A 27,190-nucleotide genomic window follows, 5' to 3' on the forward strand; every position below is an offset into this window, starting at 1 on the left:
CTTTATGCAAACTGTTTGACAATTGCATGTTTTTGTATTCAATTCGATATTGAAATGCTTTTAGAATTGGTCAATTCAAAAAAAATTCAATAATTATTTCAATTTTCATTTGATTAAGCGAATGTTTGTGATAAAAACTGAAAAATGGAATAAAAAACAAAATGTGAAAAGAAATAATAATCAATTTAATCACAATATAAAAACGATAAGACTCAATTAATATCATGAATTTTGTGAAATGAACTGTTATTAATAATTTGAAGCTTTTTGTTTTGTTTTGTTTTGTTTTGTTTTGTTTTGTTTGTTTTGAAGTTAGATTATTTATTCGCTGAATGTTGAATGTAATTTATGTTTGATGTGTAGACATCTAAGGATAATCATCTTCGTTAAACTCGCCAGACTCTTCAAACTCGTCGTCCTCAGTCGAATCTTCGATTTTAATCATTTCGCACTCATCAATCATTTCTCTGATGTCTTCAACAGGCAAATCCACACGAACCATCCCACGCATCATCTTTTCTGCTTCCTCTTCCTCTTTTCTGTATTCCTCTTCTTTCGAATGCTCATCAGTTGAATAGCGCTTGTCTGCATCCCTCCCATTTTGGCTTGGAGCATGCTCCAATTTTCTCTCAAAAGCGTTTCCTTTCTGCTGAATGTAATCTTCATTCATTGGATCGATATTCTCTTCGCTTTTCTTGCAGCCTTCTTTTTCTTTCAAATCTTCGACAGCTCCAATAATAATGCCCTCTTTTTCTGCATTCTCCAAAAGAGATGTTATGCTTTTTGGAAGATATTTCGCAATATCTGAAGCATGAAATAGTTTATAAAGAGCTTTCCTGCATTGAAAAATCATAAAAAAATTTTGAATGAGAAATTGATAAATATAAAGATAATTGCTACAATCTCAAACAGAACAAACCTTGTTGCTAGTCTCTCAGCATGATATACAGTCCTTCCTTTTGTTTTCACTCTCACAACTGTAAAACCTTTCCTGCCTTCAGAATCTGTACTGTCATCATAATCATCTTCTTCTTCATCGTAGTAATCATCATCGTAGCCTTCTGCTTTTCCTTCTTTTTGTTCCTTCTTCTCCTTCTTCTTCTTCAATTCATCTCGTGTGATCCAATGACGAAACACTCTTTGCGAGTTGTTGGGATCGACTTTATTCTGCTGCCAAATTCCCGTTGATTCATCAACGCTTTCTTCAGGAATGTATATTCTGACAACACAAGCAAAATGCCCTTTAGTACTGTTAATATGCTGCATCATTTCATTGCCATCCACATTCGCATTGTTCATGGAATAATATAGCTTGGACCTTGATAATTCATTCTGTATTTCACTCGTGATGTCTGGAATCTCGCTTGAAATTGATGTCTGCGGGTTTGACGTGGCTGATGGATCCAAGATGTCAATTGCTTCAAAAAGTGATGTTCTCTCTGGCTGCAAGAGATCAGATTGCCTTGCCAATCTTTTGCTAAGTGCGCTTTGCTGCTCCATCACTTTCTTCTTCATCTCGTTTTCTTCAGCCAGCCTTCGCAGTTTCTCTTCGCGTGCATCCTCTTTTGAGAGCTTTCCTGCCTTCATCAATATGTTTGCATCCTTGTTGTCGATGATGTAACATGTGTCCACACACAATCCAACCTGCGGAATGATCTTGTACAGATAGTTTGATGGATGAATCCATGGGGCACAGATTGGAGTGCCTATCCTATCGCACAGCGGAGAAAGATATGGCTTGAAGAACGAATCAACAACAGACGTCAGCGCAGGTGTCAGAATAGAGTCTAGTTGAGTGATTGTCATTTGAGGAACACTGGAAGAAGAAGATGATGACAAAGAGGCAGATGATGAGGAAGCAGATGATGTGCCTGGAATGAAATAATGCTGTTCAAACTGAGTCAGCAGCGAGTCCAAGAAGATGGCACCTACGACAGCCTCCACAATATCTGAAATCACTTTCGGATGATGAAAATCAAACAGGCGGAAGTTCAAAATAAAGTCCTTGTCCATCAAGTGCTTCATTCTTTCTCTTGTTCGTGCATCTGGTTGAGGATCTATAAGCGAAGACTCGTCGACAATGTTGTATGCATCCCCTTTCCTCACAATTTTTTCTTTTCCAAACATTTCTAATTGTTTGTATTTAGAGTTGCTGTTCTTCATTCGCATAAAACTCAGCATTTCCCTGACCTCCCATTTGTACTGTGATATCTCACCACTCAAAGACGAGGAGAATTGATTAAGGAATGCAGGCAGGCACATCACAACTGAGATGAATGCCAGCACAGCATTAGACACAAGCGCATGCTTCAGAATGGTCATAAGCGCAGGACTCGCACGCGGATAGCGGCGATACACACGCTCCACAACAAGAATAGCCAAAATGGTGTCGCCCAGATACTCCAGCCGCTCATACGACGGTGTGGAAGAGAAGTTGTTTGCGTCGAATTCAGAAAAGAAGGAAGCATAGTAACTGGAGGCTGAGGTGTGTGTGAGTGACTCCTTCAGCAGATCCAGCCGAGAGGGACAGAAAGAGTAGTTCAGCACTTTGTTCTGCAGAGTCATCAGCGACGAGGATTGCAGCAGCTTTTGCTCAGTACTCAGTTTATTCGCTTTGGCCATTGACGAGGAAGCAGCAGTACTCGACATCGATGAGCTTCGTGAAGAGATAGAACGCGACAAAACACACAGCGCATTGGTCATCTCTTCGTTGGTGGTGACACCAATGAACTTCACCCAGAACTCGTAAGCCAATCGATATCCGCCAATCAGATAGCAGCAGCCAAGCACAGACTCCACCGTGTCTGCCACTTTCTTCAGAGGAAACGTGTGCGGCGGGCTGAACGGATGAAGGTTGCTGGCATGCTTGTTTCGCTTGAAGAGAACAACTGACCTTTGAGCCTGAGAAACAAGCCGATCAGGCATCGAATGGGCAGATGCATCAGATTCTCCTCTCGATGCTGCCATCCGTCTTCTTCTTTTCTCTCCTTCAAACAGCCTCTCTCGGAACACCTTCTCCTCCCACAGCACATTCCCCCGAGGCAGAAGTGGTGGGCCCCAGTCGTCTTTCCTTGTCTTCGCGGTGGCGATGAACGAAGGGAACACGCCATCAAAATGAGAGAGAGCGTGTTTGCAGAGCGTGGCATTGCTGACAAGCACACCTTTCAGGTCAGTCAGCTGCCCTTCGTTCTTGTCGGGGTGCTTCCCAAAGAGATACAAGTTCGTCAGAAGCAGAAGAATCGAGTCTCCCAGAAACTCCAGCCGCTCCATGTCCATTTCGTCGTCTGTGCCCGACGCTGTCAGCGCTTCCAGCACAACATTGCGCTGATTTGAGAGAGTTTTCACGAGTTCTGGAAGAGACTGAGAAGACGAGCGGAAAGAGGGCTTGATCGGATCGCTTGCTGAAAGAGAGAGCGCAGGAAGAAGATCAATTCCATTGCTTTGCCGAAGCGAGTGAAGAGAAGACAGCGAAGCAGAAGTCGAAAGATTGAGCGCTTTTGGACCAGGAGGCAGAGAAGTGATTGACGATGTACGAAAATCAGTCATTTGCCTATTAGCCGCCTTCACAGATGAAAGTGGACTTTCTTCTGAGTGTTTTCCAAAATGTGCTGCTTCGTTTCGTCTTGTGTTTGAGTATTTCGCTTGGATTGCTTGGAATGGATCTCGTATCTCTTCCACATCGTTCTCCTGCTCCTTCATAAAATCATCCAAAGATCTCTGTTCTCCTCCTTTTGCTTCTTCCTCCTCATTTTTCGTTTTCGTGTTGCCCACTTCGCGAAGCATCTGCAAAAACGAGCACAAAACCACTTGGCGCTCCATCGAATAGCACAACGGCATCAGAAGCTGTTTGAAGTCGAGAAGCGAAAGAGACATCAGACACACACACAGCTCAGGAACAAGGAAGATCGTCTCTGAATAATGGAATATTCTGCGCGGTGGAATGGAAGAAGAGGAAGAAGAAGAAGAAGAAGAAGAAGAAGAAGAAGAAGAAGAAGATGATGATGATGATGATGATGATGATGATGATGATGAAGGAACTAGCTTCTCCAAATCCGTCAGCTTGTTTTGCTCTTCTTTCTGTGATTCTTCTTTTCCTTCGTTCTGTTTTGTTGTTCCACTTTCATTTTGATGGCTTCTTTTCTTCTTCTTCTTCTTCTTCGTGTGTGTCTCTTCAACTGAGCTTGTTGTGAGTGTTTTGATTGTCGTCACTTCGAGAAGAGGCTGATTTCTGTCTTTGATGTCGACACCCCATCGCTTCTGGTAATATTCATAAAAAGTGCCTGCCACTTCTTTGTCAGGAAATTCAGACATCGGAGTCATGTCATAGCGATGCCTCAGCACACAATACATCGATGAGGACGCTGTTCGGTTCAAAAACACAGAAAACACTAAAACAGAAAAAAAAATCAGAAAAATTAGAAAAAATAGAATTGAAAAAAGATATTTATTATTTCATAAATGGATAATTATAGTCATTTTGAGAAAGAAAGTGTACATACTTGCAGAAGGGTTGAACTGTTCTTCGAAAGAAGACTGCTCTTTTGCTGCTTGTTGTGCTGCTGTCTTCGGAGTCATCTTTGCTGCCTGGTTGAATGTTTTGTATCGCTGGCTGGCTGATGTTGTTGAGGATGAATACATTGAACGATAGTTTGGAATAACAACTGATCCAATTGGAGGCAATTCGATTCCACCAGAAGAAGAAAAAGATGATGATGATGACTTATTAGGAGATTTTATTGAATGATCAGCATTCACAGCAGATGAGTCGGTGCCATAGGATGTGTGCAGCGGTGATTTAAGTCGAAGACGAATTGCATTTTCTGTTCTGTCTGTTGAATGCCTTAAGCTATTCAAAAGTTGATTGGCTGGAAACATTGATGGACTTGTGATTTGTTCAATGAGTGCCCAATCAATTGCAAAATAGTCGCATCCAACTGGTGCTTTTGATTGTATTTGTGTGGAATTGCTATATGAACGAGAGGATGATGAGGAAGAGGAAGATGGAAAATGCTTCGGAATTGCTAATGGTGATGGAGGTGGGGGTGGTGGAAGAGATAGCTTAGATGACTGCATCATAGCTGCTAATCGTGTCATATCAGCAGAAGAAGATGATAATGACGACGACGACGACGATGCTAACTGTTTTGATAGCAATTCATTGCTTCCACATTCAAATAGCTGGAATGTGGACTCAACAGGGGTGATGAGATATGCAAATGCATCAGCCACACGCGGATTGTGATCGAAATCAGCGCTTCTTTCGAAGGTGTTCCATTCGTTGTCCACCATCTCCTTCATCTTTGCCACAAGCACTGGGTCGAGCATAGCAGCGGTGGAGTTGTCGAATTCCCTCATAAAAGCAGAGTAGATGGTCTCATTCACACACTCCCCCACACAAACAGAGGGAGACGAGGCAACAATCGGTGAGGGCGTCAGATAGCGGACAGATGAGCGACGTTCAAAGAGAGTCGCGTGGAAGAACAGGAGACGCGAGAAAAGAGTGCGGGAGATAGAGAATGGGGCAGGCTGGGCAGAAGAAGAGGAAAGAGGAAAGAGAGAAAGGCAAGATGAAGACAAAGTGGATGGAATGTTAGGAATGGATGATGAATTGAGATGCGAATATGCTGTTTTTGAAGGAGATAATGTCTTCACATAAACATTGCATCGGAGAATGTATGGCATCTTCATTTTGTCCAACTGCTGATCAGAATATCTCCCTTCAAAACTGCCACCAGCCACGTTGGAAGAAGAAGAAGAAGAAGAAGCAGAGGCAGAAGCAGATGAATAGCTTCCGTTTTTGTCTTTGTTTGTTTGGAGCCATTTCCGTTTGAGTGTTCTTGCGCCTTCCATCACTTCTGGTGTGTTCCATCCCAGTTGAGGCAGAATGCTGTCTGGCACATTCAGAGCAGACGGAAGCAGCGCCAGAGAAGAAGGAAGAGGCGAATGGGTGAGCATTCCAAAGGGAAAACTGAATGGCAGCGGATGAGACGGTGAGGGGTCAAATGGCAAAGCAGAAGAAGAAGAAGAAGAAGAAGAAGGATATTGAGAGTGTGTTTGTGTTCCTGATGAACTGCTCCTCTTCAGCTCAACAGTCTTGTTGGGATCAATCTCCGTCTGCTCACATTCAATGAGATGAGTCAGCTTTTCAGCAATTTCAGCGTCTTCATCTTCATCTTCATCTTCATCTTCATCATTCTCCATCTCATCGTCTTCTTCATCCTTTCTCTCTCTTTCATTTCTCTTCGTCCTTCTTTTGCCCCCAACAAATGCATCGAGATTGTCGCCTTTGTCCACTCTCTTTTCGCTTTCAGCAGCAGAAGATGAGTATTGATTGAATGACCCCTTCATTTTGAACTCAGACGGAAGTGCCACATAAACAGGCACAATCACAAACACTGACAGATACAACTCCAACGTCGATTCTGCAAGCTCTGTTGTCGTCCTTATTCTGCTTCGTGATTCAACCTGTTCGCTTTTATTTGCTTTCTTTCTTCCGATCATCACAACATCTTCCTCCTCACCTGCCAGTGTGTTCTCATCCGCATTCTGAAAGTCGTCGTTGATCAGCACTTCCTTGTGCATGTAGCAATAAGGAAACCATTCCTTCCTGCATTTTCTGAGTGACAGACAGAGAGGCACAAATGGGACAGCTCTGATTGTGCCTATTCTGCCTTTGTATTTGTGCTTGTGCATCTTCTGGAAGAAGAGCATCATGCTCTCCCCATATTTCGCAAGGGCATCTTCTCTTTTGTCCATCTTGCTGATTTGAAGCTCCTGCAGCCTTTTCTCGTTCTCTCGCCTTTCTTCCTCGTCTTTTTCTGCTTCCATCTCAGTTCCTGCCAACTTTGCTTCATCGCCTTCCTCTCCTTCTCCTTCCTCTCCTTCTTCGTCTCCTTCTTCTCCCTTCTCCTTTTTGTCTTTTTCTCCCCATTTTCCAAAAGTAGGCGTCAGATGTTCTGAAAGTATCCCGTTTTCATACATCCTCTTCAGTGCCATCAATGCAGCAATTCTCTTTCCCGACTTCTTCGACGAGCACACAAATGATATCACTGGATCATTCAGCCCAAAATACGGCGGGACACTCAGCGTCGTTCTGAACATGGTGCCTTCTCTGACGATGCAGCCAGATGGCCACTCGGCAGAGGCAGCGTCTGAGGCAGACACACATTCATGCTTGAAGATGGGCACGTACTGCACATGCGGATCGTCCTTCGGAATGAGCGAGCACAAATTGTACAGCAACGACACAGACGCGCCTGTCGTGACAGTCGCATTCGCTTTCGTCCTCAGCTCAAATCGTCTCTCAACCTCAAAGTTTGGCTTGTCGTCTGCTTTCTCCTCTTCAAAAAAGTTTCTTCTGCTCTGACTGTGTCTATCGCTCTCCTGGAACATGCTGTCAGCATCCTTTGTGACATCTCCTTCTTTTATGTGCTCTTTTGCTTTCCTCGTCTGCTCCTTCTCTGCATCCTTAGTATGTTCCACTTTATACATCGTCTTGTGCACCTCGTTATCCTCCCCAATGTGCACATAAACCCCTCCCCCTCGGCGTGCCCTCCCGCGTGACTGAATATACTGAGGCATGTTCTCAAAGTCGTCATAGCGAATAACAGAGTTGCACCCCTGGACATCGATGCCTTCCTCGCACACACTCGTCGCAAACAGAAGATTCGCTTTTTCTGAACGGAATGACATAAGCGCCTTGTACTGCCGAGACGTCGTCATCACAGCACCACACCGCTGTTCATACGCCTCCTGCGTATTTTCGCCGGAAGTTTCGATGTATGCTGAAGCAGGCAAAAACGGAGAAAAGGGAAGAGAAGAGTCACCTGATTGCCCAACAACAAATCTGTTTGGTGAATGATTCATTCAAAAGTACAATAAATTGAACAGAAAGAAATATGAAAGCATCAGCATTTATACGAACAAAAATATGAATAATAATAATAAAAATAAAAATACACACTTTGTGTTAAAGAAGTATCTGAGAGCAAGTGTCTGCCGGAAAAGTCTGTATAAAATGTATGTGTCTATTCTCTGCTTCACCAGCACAAGAGATTTGAATTCATCCCTTCGTCCGGCAAATGCGGTATAAAAACAATTGAAAAGCAAAGAATGGAAATATTGTTGAATCAAAAATAATTGAGATTTTCAAACATGATTTTTTTCTTCTTAAAAAATAAATAAAAATAAAAAGCAAACTTCATCCGAATTCGTAGCAATATCAAAAATGCGATGAATGCACGCAGTTTTGGTGGCAGATAGCAGCTTTTCACTTTTATTTGTGCAAATTCTTCTGTTGTAGTGGGCAGAGAAAGCATATGTGCCAGGATTTTGACTCGTAAAAGGGACATTTGCTCAAACTGCTTCCTCAGCCTCTGCGATTCCTCGGGTGTATACAACGCATCGTCTGCTTTGATCACATGGAAGATGTTTGGCTCAACCTCAGCAGCTTCATAAGCAGATGTGTCTGTTGTGCCTGAAGACATTGCAGCATCTTCATTGGGAATTTCAATAAGATCGACACTTTGTCTGTTTTGTGCTATTTTGAGGCATTCTTCGAGCGTCGGAGGAATCGTAAGCAGATCCTGAAACACAACAAGCACACCAAAAGCTCCGAAATCGTCTGGTTGTTTGAAATAAATAAAGTGAATGAAGTTCAAGTGATATTAAAAAGAATAAAATAAAGAGCATAATAATGTGCCAGTTAATGAAATAAAATTATGTTTAGACATGAAACAAAAGATATTTGAAATTAATTATGAGATAAAACGAGTTTTTGAGGAAAACATTCAAACTATAAATTTGATCAACGTTTGACAAAATTTTTCTTGTTCTGTCCTTTTTATGTTTTCCTTTCTGGTTTTCGATTTCAAAATACAGCTGCGTTAAATACAAGAATCGCCAGGCATATTCGTCTGCATTTTTCAGCTGAATAACAGTTGCCTCTGGCAAACTTCTTGGCAAATACTCAAAACTGCCAGATGTTACGAAGTCTTCCAGTCTGATGTTCACAAAAATGCATCGATATTGTTTGGTTACAAGAACAACAGAGAAACCAAAAATGTGTTTGCATACGAATTGCTGAAATTCTGAGTCTGAAATGGACCGAGAGAATGAGCACGTTTCGCTTTTTGCAGATCAATCACTCGGGGGAGCTTGTATCCTGTCCACTGTGCTGCATTCTTCTTTGCTGTTATTCATTTGCATGTGCAGATGTTTGCATCAAAAAGATTGAATTGAAAATTGTTTGTGTAATTTTTGATCAAATAAAACAAGAAAGTTTTGCAAACTGAGAATGTTTTTGAATATAAGAATTATTTCTTTTGGACGAGGAGAGTACATGCGAAGCAATTTTCTTTGTTTTAACGGTGTTACTAGCTTCGAATTAAACAATTCTTCCATAATTCTCATTTGATCTTCCAATCCACCTGTTCGTACGCAAGGGGATGCTGTTAACCCTAGAATGTGTGGCATGTTTGCTATGTTATTACGTTCGTAGAAATTTGTCATTATTCTTTTATTCTTTATCACATATGATAAAAAAAATAAGTTCAAAAACAAAAAAGAAGTAGCAGACAGCATCAAGTTTTTGATGATGATGGCATTCATCAAAAACAATTAATTCAACGTCTTCCATTGAAATATATGCATGTGACAATATTTCCTCGAATATTTGAACAACCATTACAAGAATATCATTTTCATTCAATTCTTTCATCCAACGATCGGGATCCCAAATGGATGTAACCAAACCCCCGTAATAGACACTACAATTATAGTGTAATTCCATTTTAATAACATTGTATTGTTGAATGGCTATCAATTGTGTTGGAGCAAGAAATATAACTTTTCTTTTGTCAAATTTTTTAGCGGGGCGACGATTATTTTCCAAGAAATGTTTGATAAGATGTACAGCGATTAAAGTTTTTCCCGTTCCTGTTATTTTTTTGGAAAAAAAATTGCATATGAATTTGAAAAGGGGGTAATACTAACAGACCTGTTTCAAGAAGGCATATACAATTGTTTTTCTTCGCAAAATCGAGCACCTCAAGTTGATATGATCTCAACTCGAATTGCTTTTCACTTTCAGTAATATTTGTTGAAGAATCCAGCTTTTATTCTGTTTGGTATTTAATCATTTATGGGGTGATATTTGTTTCAGAAGATGTAATTTCTGTTAGGGGATAAATGATCAGAAATATTATATTTTTTTCACGTTAAATACAGTCAATTTTTGAAATTTTATTCCTTTTTTGAAAAAAATTTTTTTTCGTTCCACACTTTTTCTGCTTTTATATCATTTATAGAAAATTATAAAGAAAAAAAAAATTTTTTTTTAAAAATGTGAATAACCAAAAAAATAAAATTAGTTCAAAAGAGGATTGCAAAGAAATTTCAATTTTTCGTTTCTGTTTCTTTTCATTATTGAAAAACAAAACCTCATATGTGGGAAAAATTGGACTTTCAAGCTTTTTATGCGCAAATCATAAAATAATAGAATTTCTAATAACTTTATTTGAATATTTCAGATTACGAAATAAATAAGATTTCAGAACTGTATTCAAACATCATTGATGGAATAACAAAATGTTTTGAAACCTCACACGTATATCAAAAAATAAACCAATTTTGTTGAAAATTTTTGTTCACAAAAAGTTCATCTCAGGTGCTTTATTTTTCAATGAAAATGCTTGTAGTCAAATATTTTGTCCCATATCAGCAAGAATTGTCTTAATGTTGAAATTGTCTTATTTTTCTTTCCATCTTGCACAATCAAAAATTGATAATCAAACTATCAAGAAAAAAATTTTTTATGGAAAAACTGTTGATGTTAACCCATTCAAAATAACACAATATTTTTTTGCGTTCAAAAATTTGTCACTTCTTAACATTTATTAACTGAGATTGTGCACAAAATACTGGACTAGATCGCTTTCTCTATTACTGAAAGAGGAATAATTCTGACAACTTTTTTCCAAACATGTGTTATTCACACTGTCTCTTTTGAAATTTCATTCTCTTATTTTCATGTTGCCTGAATGTTGTATAAATTAATTATTTAATGATCAGAGTAATTCAAAATCCTGTTTTTCTTAAATGAAAAAATATTTTTTTATATATTCAATTGACACAAAAATGAAAGTTTGATCTGACAAATAAGTTACAACAAAAAAAATTTATTTGCATGAATACTATTAGAATTATTCCTCTTGCAGTAATAAAGAAATCGATATTGTCCAGTATTTTGTGCACAATCTATTTCTTCGTTTTTTCAAAAGAATCAAAAATTTTGATGATCGGTGTTATTCTATTTATCATTGTGTGATTGTTTGATTTTCAAATTCATTGACAAATGATGTTTTTTCATGATTTCTTGTTGAAAATATGCAATACGTTTCCTTCAAACAAATTGGTTCTTATGTGTGTGATTATTTTTGAAATCATATCTTTTTTCGGGGTGTTGTTTTTCGAAGATTGTCAGTTTTGAGATGAAATTTTCAGTTCAAAAGAGAAAAAACGTGATAATTGTTTTTTAAAACAAATGGTTTTTCCGAATCATAGATTGAAATGGATTCAATAGACCTTTATTCTTATCAAATTTTTTTATTGATATTCAAAAAATATTTTTCCACCGAATTTTTTGTATGAAAAAAAAAATGATTTTAAAAATAATCTCCCATTTTTTAAAAATGAACACTGAAAAGAGAGGAAGCCGTTGTCCAATAATTATTTCAATAATTTGTCTCTGAGATCAATTTAAAAAAAAAAGTCTAATGCATTCAACATGAAAATGAATATTTGAAAAACAAAGACTTCAAATGTTAACTATGTGAATACCCCCAAAAAGAAAAGACTCCAAAAATAATAACTCAGCTTTTGGCAACATTAAACTTGTGTGTCCCTTTTCCTTTTTTTGTTTTAATCTAATATTTTGAAAATAAAATTTCAGTTAACTATAATTACGAAATTGAGTTATTCTTTTCACAACAATGTCATCTTTTTAATTTTATCAAAATATCTCTTTATTTATTTAACATGAACACATATTTTTTTCACCACACAAAAAAAGAAAAATGTGTTGCTTTCTAAAAAAATGTGTATTGATGGAAAAAGTTATTCAATATTAACCAAAAATTTCTCACTCCTAAATTTCATGATATGCTCTTTAAGAAAATTTGATCATTTTGAAAAGAATAACATCGAATAAATATTAATATGGGTGATGTCAATAATGTGTAGGTTATGTGTCAAAGTCCAAATGAAGTCGAATTACGAACAATTTTTATGAGCTTATTTCAAGACAAGATAAAATTGAAAGAAAATGCGGAAAAAATGTATAAAAACATTGAAATTATGTACTCAAGTCCAAAACGATTTTATCACACACTTACACATCTTACAGACATGTTTAAATTTCTTCAAACGCAATCCCAACAAATAGATAATATATTCATACTTTTTATATCAGTCTTTTATCATGATATTGTATACGAACCAGAAAACAACGATAATGAAGAAAAAAGCGCACTTTTTGCTGAAAACGAACTTGATAAAATGGGAATTTCATCAGATATAATTACCAACATCAAAGAATACATTTTAGCTACGAAAAAACACGATTTGCCATCTTCCATCAATGGGTCAGTTGACGATCTAAAACTTTTGTTAGATGCGGATCTCAACATCCTCATATCACCAACTCCACAATATCTTGAATATGCATCAAAGATACGACAAGAATACATTTATTATTCTCTTAGTGATTATTGTTCAGGAAGAATAAAAGTTTTGTCATCTTTTCTTTCTCGAGAAAGGCTTTTCTATTGTGGGGACACAAAAGTTAAAATGCTACGACTAAAAAAGAATGCATCACTTGAACTAGCGGCTCTTTCCTCAACATTTTTATGCTTTCCTCTTCCATCGTTTATGCTTATAGGTCTTGTTTTCCATGATACAGAAATTCCAGAATGTATTAGTTTATCAAATTTACATAATCTTATAGAAAAATCGTTTCCATCATCTTCTTGCACTCCACATTTTTCGATCCATCCAATATTACACGATTTTGAAAAAGACGAATCAAAAGAAAATGAGGTACACATATTTTCATTCAAAGAATTTACCAAAATTCAACTTACAGAAGATGTAATTTTGAGATTAATAAGTGAGGAATTTAAAAAGGCAAATAAAATTACTATTTTTGCTCTGAATGAATTTAATTGTGATCATAAATCAATAATCGAGGCAATGTGCGATGTTGTGATTCATGTTTAAAAGAAATATGATGATTTATGAAAATTTGAGTTAACTTACAATTAAAAATTTTCATTATTATGCAGCTTGATATTTGAGTGATAAAGTGAAAATCTTTTCCTTCTATTTTTTTTTTTTTTTTTTTTTTTTTAGCTGTTTGAATTCATTTCCATATGAAAAGAATATATATCCAACATTATTTATACACAAAATTATAGATGCAATTTAACTAATATTTGTAGAGATAATAATCTCAGATTTCTGAAATATTATGTAAGCTCATAAAATAAAAAGTTTTCGCATTTTCATATATAATATGGGATATTGGCAATCGGGGAATTATAAATCTTGGAATTTTCTGAAGTTTGATTTTTTCACATTAAATAAAAGAATCCATTTTATTTTTATGAAAATTACTGTTTTTTGTGTAATAGAAATTCTTTTTCGTCCTTCATCTGCATGGAAAAGATGACAGAAAAACCAATCACCCCTGAAGAAGAAGATGTTCGTATGCTTCTTGCGTGCCAAGCGCACATTGGATGCAAGAAAATTACAACACACATGACTCCATATGTATACGCCCGTAGCCCAGAGGGTGTTCACATCTTCAACCCAAAAATGACAATGGAAAAGATCCGTCTTGCTGCTCGCATCATTTGCGGAATTGAGAACCCAGCCGATGTCTGTGTTGTTTCTGGCAGAAACTATGGTCAACGTGCAGTTCTTAAATTCGCTAAATACACAGGATGCACAGCTCTTGCCACCAGATACACTCCAGGTACCTTCACCAACCAGATCCAAAAAAGATTTATCGAACCCCGTCTGTTGGTTGTTACAGACCCAATCACAGATCACCAACCAATCATCGAATCTTCTTATGTGAACATCCCCGTTATTGCAATTTGCGATTCTGATTCTCCATTGCGCTTCATCGATGTTGCAATCCCAGCAAACAACAAGGGAATCAAGCAAATTGGTATCATCTACTGGTTGCTTGCACGTGAAGTTCTTCGCATCCGTGGAACCCTTTCATACAAAAAACATTGGAATGTGATGCCTGATCTCTTCTTCTACAGAGAGACAGTTGATAGAAAGAAGGAAGAAGAAGATGCTGATGAAATCGAGGAAGAGACACCGGCTGTAGCTGAAGGTGCTCACGACAGAAGGAAGGAAGAAATTCCAGAAGAGGAACAGAAGGCAATCCAGGCAGTTGAGAAAGAGGCTTCAGCTGCTTCTTGGGCTCCAGCTTCAACTGAAGCTGCTGGACAGAGCTGGGCTGATGTTGCAGGTGATGCTCCAGCTGCTGGTGCTGCTGGATGGGAAGGACCCACATGGGCTTAAACATATGGGTAGACATACGCTCTATTGACAATTTTTTGTCGAGCAACATGATTCTCTTTATCACTTCTTTGGGGAATCACATTCACAACATTACTGAAAAATTATATCTTATTAAGAATTAGAACAATATTTATGGAAAAATTCAAAAGGAAAAATAAAGTAAAAAATTAACAGAAAAAGAATCGCTTTCAAAAATTGGTTTATCAAAAAATCAACAATACATCATATTGGAAAACGATTTATTAACACTTCAATTTATATGCAAAAGATGTCTAATCGACAACATTTCGTATATGTAAAGAATCAATTTTTCAAAAAGGGAATCGAGCGAATGGAGGATACAACAACTGATGTGAATTGGCCTGTGAAGAGTAAGAATTGGGCTGCATTAATTGCTGTGGAGGAGGAGAAGCCAAAGGATTGAACATTTGATGCTGTTGATCAACAGGATAGCCCGAATAAGTCTGCCAGGGTGGAAGCATCGAAATCGAGTATGAGGAGTTGAAAGGCATGGAAGGTTGAGGTGCTGCAACACCAAGCGCAGAAGACATAGCTGGAGGAGAAGGGAAAATTGGGAGCGGATTTTCAGAAACAGTCTGTGCTAAAGGAACCTGCGAGCTCCGAGGCGATGCAGAAGCTAATGTGGATGATGGAATGGGATGAAGAGCAGCTGAAAAAGAGATTTGGGGCGATTGAGTTTGCGCTTTTAATGGCAGATGAGGAGCATCATGTGGTGGTTGAGTTGCCAGCCCAGAGGGCATATTTTGCTGCAGAAGGCCTTTTTTGATTGCTTCTTTTTTTGCGGAAGAATTTTCCGATTTGCCGCCCAGCTCCTTTTCAGTTTCTTCCACCTCCTTCATCATTTTATCAAGCTCGTCTTTCAAACTTGCCATGTGCTTTTTCAACTCCTCCACTTTTTTCACTTTCTCAATAACCTCCAATGAACGTGAACTTGCATCTATTTGAGCCTTTTCTTTTGTAGATTTGTGGTTTTCTTCTCCTTTCTTGTGCTCTTTGTTGTTTGCTTTCGCTTTATATCTCGAGGCTTTTGGATATTTGATTGGTTCGTTTTGTACTTTCTTTCCATCATTTTCTTTTTCTGAACTGCCAGTGCTCTGCTTTTGCTGAGTTTCACCGTGCTGTGATCTCTTTTGTTCTTGCTTTTTCTCCTTTTTTTCTGCCTTTTTTTCTGCTTGCTTGGTTTGAAGTGTTTTGTGCAAGGAATGTTGCTTGATTGCTGGATCGATAGTATTTGTCTGTGATTCCTTGATAAAGCGAGAAGGGATTTCAAAGCTAGTTGTTTGATTTAACAATCTTTGATTCGGAAAAGGCACAGGGTGGTTTTGTGCAGAATGCCCATTAAAGACATCCGAAGGGCTTTTATCATCAACCACGTTAATGGCTTTTGCTTGAGATAATTCTGGTGACTGCCTTTGAAAGTTATTTTGCAATGATTGCTGTTGATTTTGATGATTTTTCTGATTAGACAAAATTGAAGGAAGAGATGAAATTTGATTGCTACCAACATCAGGAGTAGAGGTTTGCCTGTAAAGAGAGGATGATGGTGGGTTGATGCTATGCAAACTCTGAGGGAATTGAGGATAAACAGCGCCTGGAAACGAATCAGCCGGGGAATGTTGCGTGGAAGATAAAACACTACTTGCAAAAGGATCTGGCATTTGATGATATGGCTGAAAAGTACTCAGAGAGGTACGTGAAGCCGAAGAGGCGGCAGCATTCGAAATGTTTGGTACAGAAAAGGATACAGAATTGCTTTGATTACGTTGCATCATCGTAGGTATCGGAGGCACTGGAGGCATTTGAGGTGCAGAAGATGGAGGGAGAGGCAAAAGTGCTGCATACGCTGGTAAAGATTTCGGAGCTGACGAAGAGTTTTGAATTGGAGAGAATCTTTGAACCGTGGTGGCTTTTTGAACAGGCGGACTTACTGTTTGAGGGCTTAATGAATGCATTGAACGCAGCCGAGATTGATTTTGACTGAAAATGAGAGAATCGATACTCGAAAGATTTAAATTAGATGCCAACTTTAGATGACGAAACATTGGCAACATTTTCCGTTTTAAAGCATTCATCCCCAAAGTAGTTGGAGATTGAGTGGTTTGAATGGTTTTGCCTGATGGTGCTTTTGTTTGCTTTTTGGTGTCCACTGTATTATTTGAAAAAGAAAGTGAAGAACACGAAGAAACAGGATAAATTATTTGCCTATTTTTGATATTTTGAGAAATATCCATCACATTTGAATCATTCAACTGCGGCGGAATTTTCAAAGCTAATTTTTGTAGAACTCGAAGAGATTCAGTCTGATTCAGATCAGTCAGAGATGAAAGAGGCTCCAATTGATGAATAAGCGATAGACCCAGAAAAGAATGAGGCTCTTCAAAAGGATCTATGATCGATGCATTTGCTTTTGTGTTTGGCCAATCTTTGCTGGAATGTGCAGATGCATCCAACTCACTTTCGGAAGCAGTGACTTGCTCGGAGTTGATCCATGGCATTGGAGCATACGATGCTGTTTGTTGTGCAATCGAAATCTCATCTCTGTTGGCTTTCATTCTTTTGAGTGCCTGCCGAGGATAACCGTCAAACGCATATGAAGATGCAAGAAGATGTGAATTCCTCATTTCTTCTTTTTCAGATGTGCTGACCGATTCTTGCATATCTAAATGAAGGTTCTGCTTCTGGTGGAATCCTTCTTTTCCTGCATAATCGTCATTTTTGGAATTCATTTTTTCCAACTTTCTTTCTTTTAACTTTCCCCATAACTCTGTAATTGTGCCCGAGCTGTATACTCTCACAAGCTTTTGGCGTTTTGATGCATTTCCTTTCAACATCATTTTTAGAACTAGTCTCTCAACACGCCACCCAACTGCCGAGTCAGCCACAACAAGCGTCTGTGCGCAAGAAAGATCGAAGTCTGGGCACAATGCTATTGCAGGCAGAAGCAGAACCGCACCAGCGGCAGAAGCCACAAACCCATCTGCAATCTTCCACTGGTCAACAGCCTTTGTGTGTGTTGGGATGAAAGATGTGCGTATGCGATGATGAGTGAGGATGGTATTCAAAAGAAAGAGAGGAGATTCAAAAGAAGAAAGCACGATGATTTTTTCTGTTTGGACTTGTCTCACAATCAATTCAAGGATGAATGAAAGCGGAGACGATAATGGAACAGCATATTTGAGCAAATAAGATGAAAGAGCATGATCAGATAGAAAAGAAGTAAAATTAACTTTATTTGACAGCCTCATTTGTAGCTTAGGTGAGACAATAGTTGTTGAAAACATTGTTGATGGATCATTTTTTTCTGAGCAGTTCAAATTAGAAAGTGTTTGTAGTATTTTCTCTCTTCGAATGACATCAGCATCAACCGCTTTCAAATTATGGTTGTGGGATGGCGAAGCAATAGACTCAGATGAAGATTGAGCAGTTTCACTTCCATTTCTTAATAATGTTGGAGATGAATTCTGTTGGGATGCTGAAAGAGATGAAGATTGCTGATTATTCGAGATGGAAGGTGACTGCAAAGAAAGAAGTGTATTTGATTGTTTGTTGCTAATTTTTGAAACATATTTTGATATATCAATCCACTTTGAGTTTGCCGCCGCTGAAAGAAGAAGAGCAGTCAGCTGAAGCAACACCAACGGTACAGAATGAGATGCATCGCAGTTTGTTCCACAAAAGGGGCACTTTATTGAAGAGTCGTGAATGTTTGTTCCCCGCAGAAATAATACTGCCTGAAAAGAAAACATAGAAAAAGAAGGTTTTCGTATTGCAAATTTCAATTCTTTGGAAGAATGTTCAGAGTTATCCTCTTTTTGAGAAGCAACTGAAGATAAAGCAGGACTCGTTGAGGACGCTGAAGATACCATTCCATTTCGTTCAGAAGCAGATTCAACAGAGGAAACTGAGCTGTTTGTTGAATTATTCACAGAAAGAGAGCCTGCTGCTTCTGTTGGCGTGTGCAATAAGTCTTTTCTTTCTGAAGCTTGAGCATTAACAATTGAATTTGCTGATTGAGTTTTGGCAGATGATGAAGCATCCACAATACAATGCGATAACAAACAATCACAACACACAACATCAAAACATGGGAGCAGAACAATCAACAAATTAGCATTTGAACAGAAAGGAAGAGAGAGAATACGTTTTTTACAAACAACACAACTCTTACTGAACAGAAAATGCAAGGATTTCGGAATATTTGTTTCATCCATGTTAAAGATGCCGTCAACAATTGGTAATTCTTCAATTTCTTCTTCCTTTTCTTCTATTTTTTTGCTTTCAGGTGAATCTTCATCGTTAAATTGTGTCTGTCCATCATCATCAGAATCATTGCTTTTCTTCATTCTTTTCTTTCCGCCGAATGGCACAACAAAATTATAATCATAATCCGATTCGCCTTTTTGCTCATCGCCTTCATATCTTTCTTTTATTGTTCCAGTTCTTCTTTCTATTTTGCTCACTTTCTCTAATTCTTCTTCGTAGCTACTGCTTTCTTCGTCTTCTTCGGCTAATCGAATTTTTCTTTTGTGTTGTGATGTCATCAATTCATTTGATCGTAATTGATCATCAACATCCAAAGATGCGTCCTTCAGATAATTCAATATGGACATTTGATGCAAAGTTTTGTGTCGCTTTTTTGAGTTTTGAGTTTCTTCTGAAGATTCATTTTGTTTGTGTTTCTTTTTATTGAATGGTTTTTCTTCCATTGACTTATTTTTCTCATTCTTGAATTTCTTAGATTTGTTTTTCTTTTGACGCTTTCTTCTTTTTGCATTCTTTTTGCTGTTTTGAGAAATCTCTTCGAATTTCATTCCCTTCACTTCTATTGCATATTTTGGTTTAACATCTGTCACAATAATTTTCTCTTTCAAATTCATATCTGGATTTTGCTTTCTTCTGTCGGATTGAGTTATCGCACATGCCAAGTCTGAGTGTTTTCTTTCAACAAGTGCTCTTCCAATCTGCTTTATCTGCTCTTCTCTCTGTTTGTCGAGCGGTTCAATCATTTCACGCATTATGTGTTGTGCATTCTTGCTTTTCGGTTCAATAATTGGCGGTTGATAATCTTGAGTACCAACAGTCTGCTTGTGCTTTTTTGGTTTTTGGAGTTTGTTGAATTTGACGACGGCTGCAATTAATTCATCGTCGCTTATCGCAATCACATCGTCGTCAACTGGTGTTTGGACATCTGCTGATCGTAATTCATATGCTTTCTGCACTTCTTCTTGCTCTTCCTGTTCAGAAGATGATTTCAAAGATGGTGTAGCAGATGCATCAATAGAATCACCCAAACCATCCGAAGATTCGCTATCTGAAGGCTTCTCATTAAAAGGCCGATAAACTTTGACTGAAGAAGAAGAAGAGGAAGAGGAAGAGGAATCTGAATCTGAAGATGACCTGTGGAGCGTTCTTGTCGAATTGTTTGAATCGCTTTCAGAATCATCAGATGAAAGAAAAGGATTTTGAATGAGTCGCTTTCTCATTTTTTTTCTGTGAATGGAAACTTCTTCAGATGAACTTTCAATCGAATCCTCCTGCTTTTCAATTTCAATTGTGCGCTTGATCGCAATTCTTTTTGCTTTCCTCTCTGGCAACTTCTTCTGGCTGTCAGATTTTGAAGATGCCTTTGTTTTTGCTGATCTTAGTATTCTATGGAAGTGTTTATTGGCTTTTGATTGCCCAGAGCTGTCTTCCTCATTATCGCTGCTCGAACTGATAACAATCACAGCTTCGTCGTCCGAAACTTCATTCTGCTTCTTTTTTAGAACAATATCAGATATTTGTGTGCTCGATGCATTTTCCAGCTGACTGTTGCCAAAATCTGATTGAGATTCGTCAATTCTCAGCTGGCTGATTAGATCGCCCCAATCATTCTGAGAGGAGTTATTAGCTTCTATTGATGACGATGCTTTTTTAGCATTGTCTCTTGTTAAAGTCAATTCCTGCACTTCGCTTTCAGTTGATTTGGATGCTTTTTTAAATGTTTCGTTTTCTATTCTTGTTTCTTTATTCTCTTCAGAAAGCGTAGTTTGCCTGCTGCCTGAATGAAATTCTTGCAGATTTGAAAAAAGTGATTTATCATCCAGAAATGAACGATGTTGCGATGTAAGTATTTGCTTTGAACCAAAAGAAGGCTCAACACACAGGTTTCTTGTGTCCTGTTCATGAATCTGCATTTTATCTTGATTAGCATTTATATTGCGAACGCTTCTCTCTGTGGAAAGATGGGAAATGCGTTGACACAACAAATTGTATCTTTTGTCATTTTTTGGAGAGTCAAGATTTATCGACACAGAAGACGGAGAAAGAAAAGAATAAAATTTTTTATCAGTTTCCACAAAATGTTCAGAGTATTTGTCGTTTTGATAGCATGACAGTTCAGAAGTTCCATAAATCGACTCCTTTTGAGGAATTACTTTTGAATAAAAGTTCGCATCTATGATGTGTCTGCTTTTATCTATTGATATATCCTCACTATAATGTCTTGGAGCTGAAAAAGGATGAATTTCTGAAGATGATGGAGAATTATTCAGCGATTGAGGAAATAAAGTGAATGGCGATGAAACAGGACCTGAACTGTCTATTAAAGATGGTAAAGCTTTATTTGATGAATATATTTGCGATTGCTTTGATTTTGTGCTTTCGGTAAGATGAGCTGCAGAGAAGGCTCCAGGCAAATTCAACTGATCTTTTGAAGGAATGATATTTGGAGGTGTTGTGTAGACAGAATTAAAAATTTGAATGTTGTTTGAAGTCTGATTTTTGATTGAAGTTTTTTCAATTTTCTGTTCTGTGTTGTCATTCTTCAAATGAACTGTGGAAGATTCATTTGACGATGATTCTGTTTGCTCTTTTCTCATTTCCGTTGCATCATTTCTGTTGCACACAGAAATAGCATCAAGAAGAAACTAGCGCATACATAATAAAGATGAAATATTGATAAAAGAAATGTTCAAAAGATTGTAAATAAAAAAATATTAAACATACCAATCGAAAAACGATTGCAAACAGCTTTTGCTGAGAGATGACATCGGTCATAAATGAATGTGGTAGAATATGCTCTTTGAATAAAAGATCAACAATCATCAATGGATGCACAGAATGATGCATGAGGAGAAGGCAGAGTGAAAGATAAAACAAATCTTTGTCAAAAATTCTATATGATTCTTCTTGTTGGATGAGAGAATAAGATTTGTTCTTATGGATTACATCCGCCAGATGTTTAACCCATGAGGAAAGCAAGTTCGTTGAAATATTCTCATCCAGAGAAAGCTTAACGCTTACTGTGGAAGAAGTAAAGTTCTGAAAAACGAATGGCGCATTTGCAAGTGGCTGATGATGGATAAATGGCATAAGAGAGTTTGAAAGAAGAGACAACGAAGGAAGTGACTGAGCCTTCGTCAAAGTCAGAGGAAACAGCTGAGATCCAAATTCTCCGTTCAGCACTGTCACATTTCCTTTTAAATAATCAAAAATGAGCTTTCCTTTCAATCTGTTCATAGCAGCTTTTTGTTCTGCTGCTTCAAAAACGTCGGACGGACGACTGTTTGGCTTACGATTGATTCTGTTCAAAGATGAAAGACGAGTACAATTCAAAGGTTGTCCCGTAGCGCTTATTGCTTCATACGCTTCTTCAACATGATCCCACCCATCCATCATCAGCCATCTGCGCCGAGAAGATATGAATTGAGTCGCAACAAGTGCATCAATCAACAAATGTTTGCTCCTCTTTGCAAAAATTTCTTCATTTTTAATGGCATAACTCTTCATCGAGAAAGGAAATGTATGTGCTTCATTAACAATCAGCTTTTCTCTCATTGTAAATCCCCAGCTTTTTTGATTTTGCGTTAAATCAATCTTTAGTTCAGATGCATCGAATATTATTCGCCTCCAATCCCAAATGAAAAGTGGAGAAAGATTTTCAACGTTTAAATCTTCCTTTTCTTTAATGTTTCGATGTTCATTCAACCATTTCGTAAATTCTTTGAATTTTGCCACAATTTCAGAACAAGTTGAAAAATAATATGGAGCAGAAGGCTCTTTCACAGTTCGAATCTGATCATTCTTTTGTTGGTTTTCATTTGCCAGTTGCATCAAAAAACACATTTCTGTTTTGTTAATTCCCCTAGCTAGAAGATATCTCCTCCATCTTTGAACAGATGACAAGTTAGAAGAAATAACTAAAGTTGAATTTATTGATTTTCGTTTTACTCGGAAGAGTATTTGACGAATCTTTTCATTATCAATGTTGATATTTATTTCTGGTAAAAGTTCTTGATGATTTTGCTCGATTAATTGGAGATCAGATGCTAAAACATCCGCAAAAACTTTTGTCTTCTCAAGGAATACGCTATCTGCATATAAACCACAGCTCGACATATTTTTATTAAAGCTGTCCAATTCGCACTTTTCTATCCAACTTTTTGTTAATTTTTGATTAGTCTATATTTTTTGTATAAAAAAATTTTTTGTAATTAAAATTTTTATTATCTTACCAACAAGACTAAAATATACAACAAACATCTTTTCTTACCCATTGCATATGAGTAGTGAAGTCTTTTTCATTCAAATGAACATCACTACTTTTGTAATTATTCATCAAAAAGCATTACAAAATATAACAATAAATGATTATGGTTCACATAAATTGTTTGTTAAACTTCAAATTTTCTCAACCTCACAATACCAATTTTCATGATCAAAGCCAGAGCGAATAATTTTTAACATTGAGCTTAAAGGAGGATATTCCATGCAATTTTCTTTCTGTTTTTTAATATCAAAGCCAATTTCGCAGGAAGGTTGAAACGAAGCACTGATGGAAGATGACTGCTTTGATGATGAAAACGAAGTTTCGGGTGTTGAAGATGATATTTGTGGTTCGGAACAAGTTGAAGATGATGAAGCAACATCATTTGATGATTTCTGTGAATCGTGACTCTTTTGATCTTCTTTATCTGTAGAACTGGAAAGTGGCAAAAGAGGCTCACTAACTTCTTCTTCTTCATCCTCCCCTCCAAATACATCACCTTTATCACTTGTTATTAATTCTTCTAATTCCCCTTGTTTAAAAAGATGATAATAACGCTTGACAAATAGTCCTTTCTGTGTTTCTTTCGCATGCTCTGGAACAGGAGCATCTGTCTTTTTTTCTGGTTTTAGGTACCAAGGCACATAAGCATCCTGAGAAGGATAAGTCACTTTTTGATGTTCAAATGACCACACAAAAATTAATCCTCTTCCTCCTCTTCGAAGTATTCGAATCATCTCTCTTATTGCTGCTTTTCTTCTTCGAGGAGTAGAAAAGTGATGTATAACTGCAATTGAAATGAAACCATCCTTTATAATACAGAAAAAGACAGAAAATTAAACGAAAAAAAAAAAAACAATCCACAAAATAGCCAACCATTGAATTGCTTTTATACGGAAGATGAATATTACTACATGTTATGCAATCCATTCCAGTTTGAATGGCTATTTTAAGAAGATTTTCGGAACTGAAAAAGAGAATTTTTGATAAAAACGAAATTTTCACATTAAGAGAAACAGAAAAAAGTATCCAAACGCATCAGATCCGTGCATAATTACGTTGGGATTAACTGATGTATATTTTCCGTTTCCACATCCAACGTCGGCAATGAAAGACCCCTTTGGAAATGAATTAAGAAATTCTGCAACAAGCGGCCATGGCTTGTAGCGAGTCCCACTAAAATGATTGGCAATCAATTCATAAACATCTTCAACATAACTTTCTTCGAGTTTGATGCTCGTTTGCATCAATCAATAAAAAATGAAAGAAGGAAAAATTAAGAATGGGCATTACAGAATTATTATTTCAAAAAACTTACAAAAAAAAATTAAAAAAAAAAATTAAAATTAAAATAAATGAAGTGGTAATTATTTAGTTGTGTGACATTTCACTTGATGGCTGTGCAGGAACGGAATTTAAAGGAAGGTGTGAAGCAGTTTGCTGTGCAAGTGAACGTGTTTGAGGAGGAGGAGGAGTCACTTCGTGTAATCCAAGAGATTCCTTTTCTTGTTGTGGTATTAATTTGAGTATTGAATTGAGAATGAGTGCGGATTCTCTTGCAAAGTCAATGGGGAATATTGACATGCAAGAATATCTAACTCTTGAATCTCCCTGGTAAGTGTCCTGTCTTGCTCGAATCCTCATTTCATATCTTAGGAACAGCCTTTCATTAATAGCAAGTTCATATCTCTCAGGTTCGTTGACCTGCAACTGAGCCATGATTTCTGGCTTCTCTCCAATCAGCTCCTGTGCTTGGTTCCCGAACATGCTGACCCAAACACATCCTGTCGAGTCAGCCACATGTGAATTCACCAAATATCTTATCTGCGGCTGGAGTCCATCTTCTCCTTCCAGCACATCCGGATGCTTCGGACACGAGTTTCCAACAAGCTTTCTTCCGCATCCTTCTTTGGGACAAGCTGCGTATGTGATGTTGTCCTTCAGGAGATACACAGGCATCGCCAGCACGCTGAAAAGATCGTCTCTGCCTGGCTCTGTTCCTGCTCCTTCCGCCATCGCCTGCCGCAGCGTCGTGCGCGGAAGAGGCAGCCTGCCACCTGGTCCCATGCCTGTCCCAGGAAGCGCAGCAAACGCATTCGACGGGTTTCCATCTCCCTCTTTGATGAGCTGCTCCAAGCTTTGTCGCCACCACAGGCGGAGCTGCTGGGGCAGTTGATGTCCTTCGTCATTCAGTTCGAATGTCGATCCAATTCCAACAGTCAGCGTCTTCCCTTGGAACTCTCCCACACGCGCTGCCTTAATCGACAACGAATCACCGATGTTCGCAGACAGCTGCTCTGCTTCTTTTCCCCAAAATGTCACCTCAATCTTCTTCATCGAATGGTCTGCCACCCAAACAGATTTCTTTGAAAGTGGTGTCGATGACCTTTTTGACTGAATCGGTCTCAGCTCGTCTTCCTCAACGATAATCCCGCACACATCCACTGTGTTTCCAACAGCCACTTTCTCCAGCTGTGCAATGTTGTCTATGAAGTCCCACTTCATCATTAAGATGTGGGGGTCGTCGCCAAGAATCATCGCTTCTCCGCCTTCTCCGCTCACTTTGACGCGCTGCGAGGAGCCTTCTGTCGCAGGCAGCGGAACAACCACAGAGTCTGTGTCAAGTGTTATCTCCACCTCAAAGCGGCAGAACTGTTTGTTGGCTGACCGCACACGCCCCTTGTGAATGAAGTATACTCCACCCTTTTGAATGATCGGGCCAAACTTGTCGACAGCGTCGTTGAACATCACAATACGCGTCTCTCCGCCGAACTCGTCGAGAATGTCGCACGAAAGCAGCTTTCCTTTCTCTTCTCTTTCCATCCCGTCGGAGTCTCGCTGCATCCGCCCTCTGCCTCCGCGGTTGAACTCTTTGATGTCTGGCCGCACAGTCACACGCGCCTTGATGCACCAGTTCCGAGTGCTGTAGGGCGACAGCGAGGCAATTGGCATGACTTGTATTTGCCCAGTTTCTGTTGTCGGAAGCAATGAAAGCTGTCGAAGTGCCTCTGCATTTATAAAAAAACAAAGAGAAATAAATTGAAATATCACAAAAGAATGATTCAATAAGCAAAAATAACTCTAAATGAAATGTGAGTGAATCACACCATCAATTTGTGGCTGAAATTGTGATTGAGGAGCTTGTTGAAGTTGTTGTTGTGGTTGAATCTGTGGTTGTGGTGGTTGCTGTTGATAGCTCTGAAGACGAGTTGCTGTTGGTTGGGGTGAAGCAGATGATTGTGGTAGCTGTGCCATTTGTCCTGATTGCTGTGCTTCAGATGGATTGAGGGCTAAAGGAGATGGATGAGGTGGAGAAGGAGCGGCTGTTTGAGGCTATATTTATAAAAAATAATAGTATCGCGTATGTTGACAATAAAAAATTAACGAAAAAGTTACTAAATTATAAATACATACAGCGCCTGAAGTTGAAGCAGGACTCTCAGTCGTCTTTTTTGGCTTTCCATATCTGTCTGGGTTTCCAATTCTTTGAGGATAATTTTGTTGTACTAATATGTAGTCTGATACAAAAACAGTTCTAGAACAATCGCAATATGCAATTAAATTAAAAAGCTTTTTTTGAATTCAATAAAAAATGAAAAAGCATACAATTGACCCTGATAATTTCCAGGCGTAAAATGTGTGAGCTGAATGATAGAATACATTTTTAATGAATTTTTGATTAACTCTTCACTTTTGTCTCCAGAAATAATTGCTGGAAGTACACTTACACCATCAGAAATGTAAAGTCTGAAATTTCGACAGATCAAAGGAATAATTATGTAAAATGAAAATAAATTTGACTTCTTACGAAGTGCATCAAACCTTATAGGCTTTTTCTCCCCGGGTTTGAGTTCTGGTGGATTTGAAACAACTACAGAGAGTTATAAAACATGTTTTTTCGAAATTTAAATATGAAAAAGTTTTTCAAGCAATTTTAACTTCAAAAAGTTAAAAATATACAAACCTTGTAAAACAGGGTTATCAACTTTTAATTGATTTGCAATGCGAGGTATTGCATTCGAAGTTAAACTCATAATAGATCCAAAA

General features: G+C 38.0%; 4 protein-coding genes across 4 annotated transcripts; 1 reads left to right on the top strand and 3 right to left on the bottom strand.

Annotated features, from left to right (window-relative positions):
* Position 1: 1 nt before the first annotated feature.
* Positions 2 to 9,637, bottom strand: MONOS_6561 (putative dicer-like protein; the record flags this gene model as incomplete). The annotated part of the gene is made up of 9 exons (XM_067876801.1): positions 2 to 836; positions 920 to 4,388; positions 4,500 to 7,846; positions 7,964 to 8,068; positions 8,200 to 8,623; positions 8,796 to 9,001; positions 9,076 to 9,190; positions 9,291 to 9,522; positions 9,578 to 9,637. 9 exons carry the CDS (start codon positions 9,635 to 9,637, stop codon positions 368 to 370), a joined length of 8,427 nt encoding a protein of 2,808 aa, XP_067725871.1. The 3' UTR covers positions 2 to 367.
* A 3,743-nt stretch (positions 9,638 to 13,380) lies between these two features.
* MONOS_6562 (putative 40S ribosomal protein Sa-1) lies at positions 13,381 to 14,759 on the top strand. The gene is made up of 2 exons (XM_067876802.1): positions 13,381 to 13,617; positions 13,689 to 14,759. The coding sequence occupies exons 1-2, from the start codon at positions 13,571 to 13,573 to the stop codon at positions 14,593 to 14,595; spliced, it is 954 nt and encodes a 317-aa protein (XP_067725872.1). The 5' UTR covers positions 13,381 to 13,570; the 3' UTR covers positions 14,596 to 14,759.
* A 147-nt stretch (positions 14,760 to 14,906) lies between these two features.
* Positions 14,907 to 24,390, bottom strand: MONOS_6563 (putative tRNA methyltransferase Trm9; the record flags this gene model as incomplete). The annotated part of the gene is made up of 6 exons (XM_067876803.1): positions 14,907 to 21,524; positions 21,604 to 23,058; positions 23,138 to 23,198; positions 23,303 to 23,952; positions 24,020 to 24,110; positions 24,179 to 24,390. 6 exons carry the CDS (start codon positions 24,388 to 24,390, stop codon positions 14,907 to 14,909), a joined length of 9,087 nt encoding a protein of 3,028 aa, XP_067725873.1.
* Positions 24,391 to 24,419: 29 nt separating this feature from the next.
* Positions 24,420 to 27,184, bottom strand: MONOS_6564 (Replication protein A 70 kDa DNA-binding subunit). The gene is made up of 6 exons (XM_067876804.1): positions 27,108 to 27,184; positions 26,966 to 27,014; positions 26,750 to 26,890; positions 26,558 to 26,678; positions 26,251 to 26,476; positions 24,420 to 26,151 (listed from the first exon to the last, which is right to left on the bottom strand). The coding sequence occupies exons 1-6, from the start codon at positions 27,175 to 27,177 to the stop codon at positions 24,515 to 24,517; spliced, it is 2,244 nt and encodes a 747-aa protein (XP_067725874.1). The 5' UTR covers positions 27,178 to 27,184; the 3' UTR covers positions 24,420 to 24,514.
* Between the last annotated feature and the right edge of the window lie 6 nt (positions 27,185 to 27,190).

The sequence above is a fragment of the Monocercomonoides exilis genome, assembly GCF_001643675.1.
Source record: "Monocercomonoides exilis strain PA203 chromosome Unknown scaffold27-1312184, whole genome shotgun sequence".
Classification (NCBI taxonomy): Eukaryota; Preaxostyla; order Oxymonadida; family Polymastigidae; genus Monocercomonoides; species Monocercomonoides exilis.

Coding starts and splice junctions, on each gene's coding strand:
- MONOS_6562 (XM_067876802.1), top strand. CDS start 13,571: ATGGGATATTGGCAATCGGGGAATTATAAATCTTGGAATTTTCTGAA. Junction 13,618..13,688: donor AAATCTTGGAATTTTCTGAA/GTTTGATTTTTT, acceptor TTTGTGTAATAG/AAATTCTTTTTCGTCCTTCA.
- MONOS_6564 (XM_067876804.1), bottom strand. CDS start 27,177: ATGAGTTTAACTTCGAATGCAATACCTCGCATTGCAAATCAATTAAAA. Junction 27,015..27,107: donor TGATAACCCTGTTTTACAAG/GTTTGTATATTT, acceptor AACTCTCTGTAG/TTGTTTCAAATCCACCAGAA. Junction 26,152..26,250: donor ATTTCAGCCACAAATTGATG/GTGTGATTCACT, acceptor TTATAAATGCAG/AGGCACTTCGACAGCTTTCA.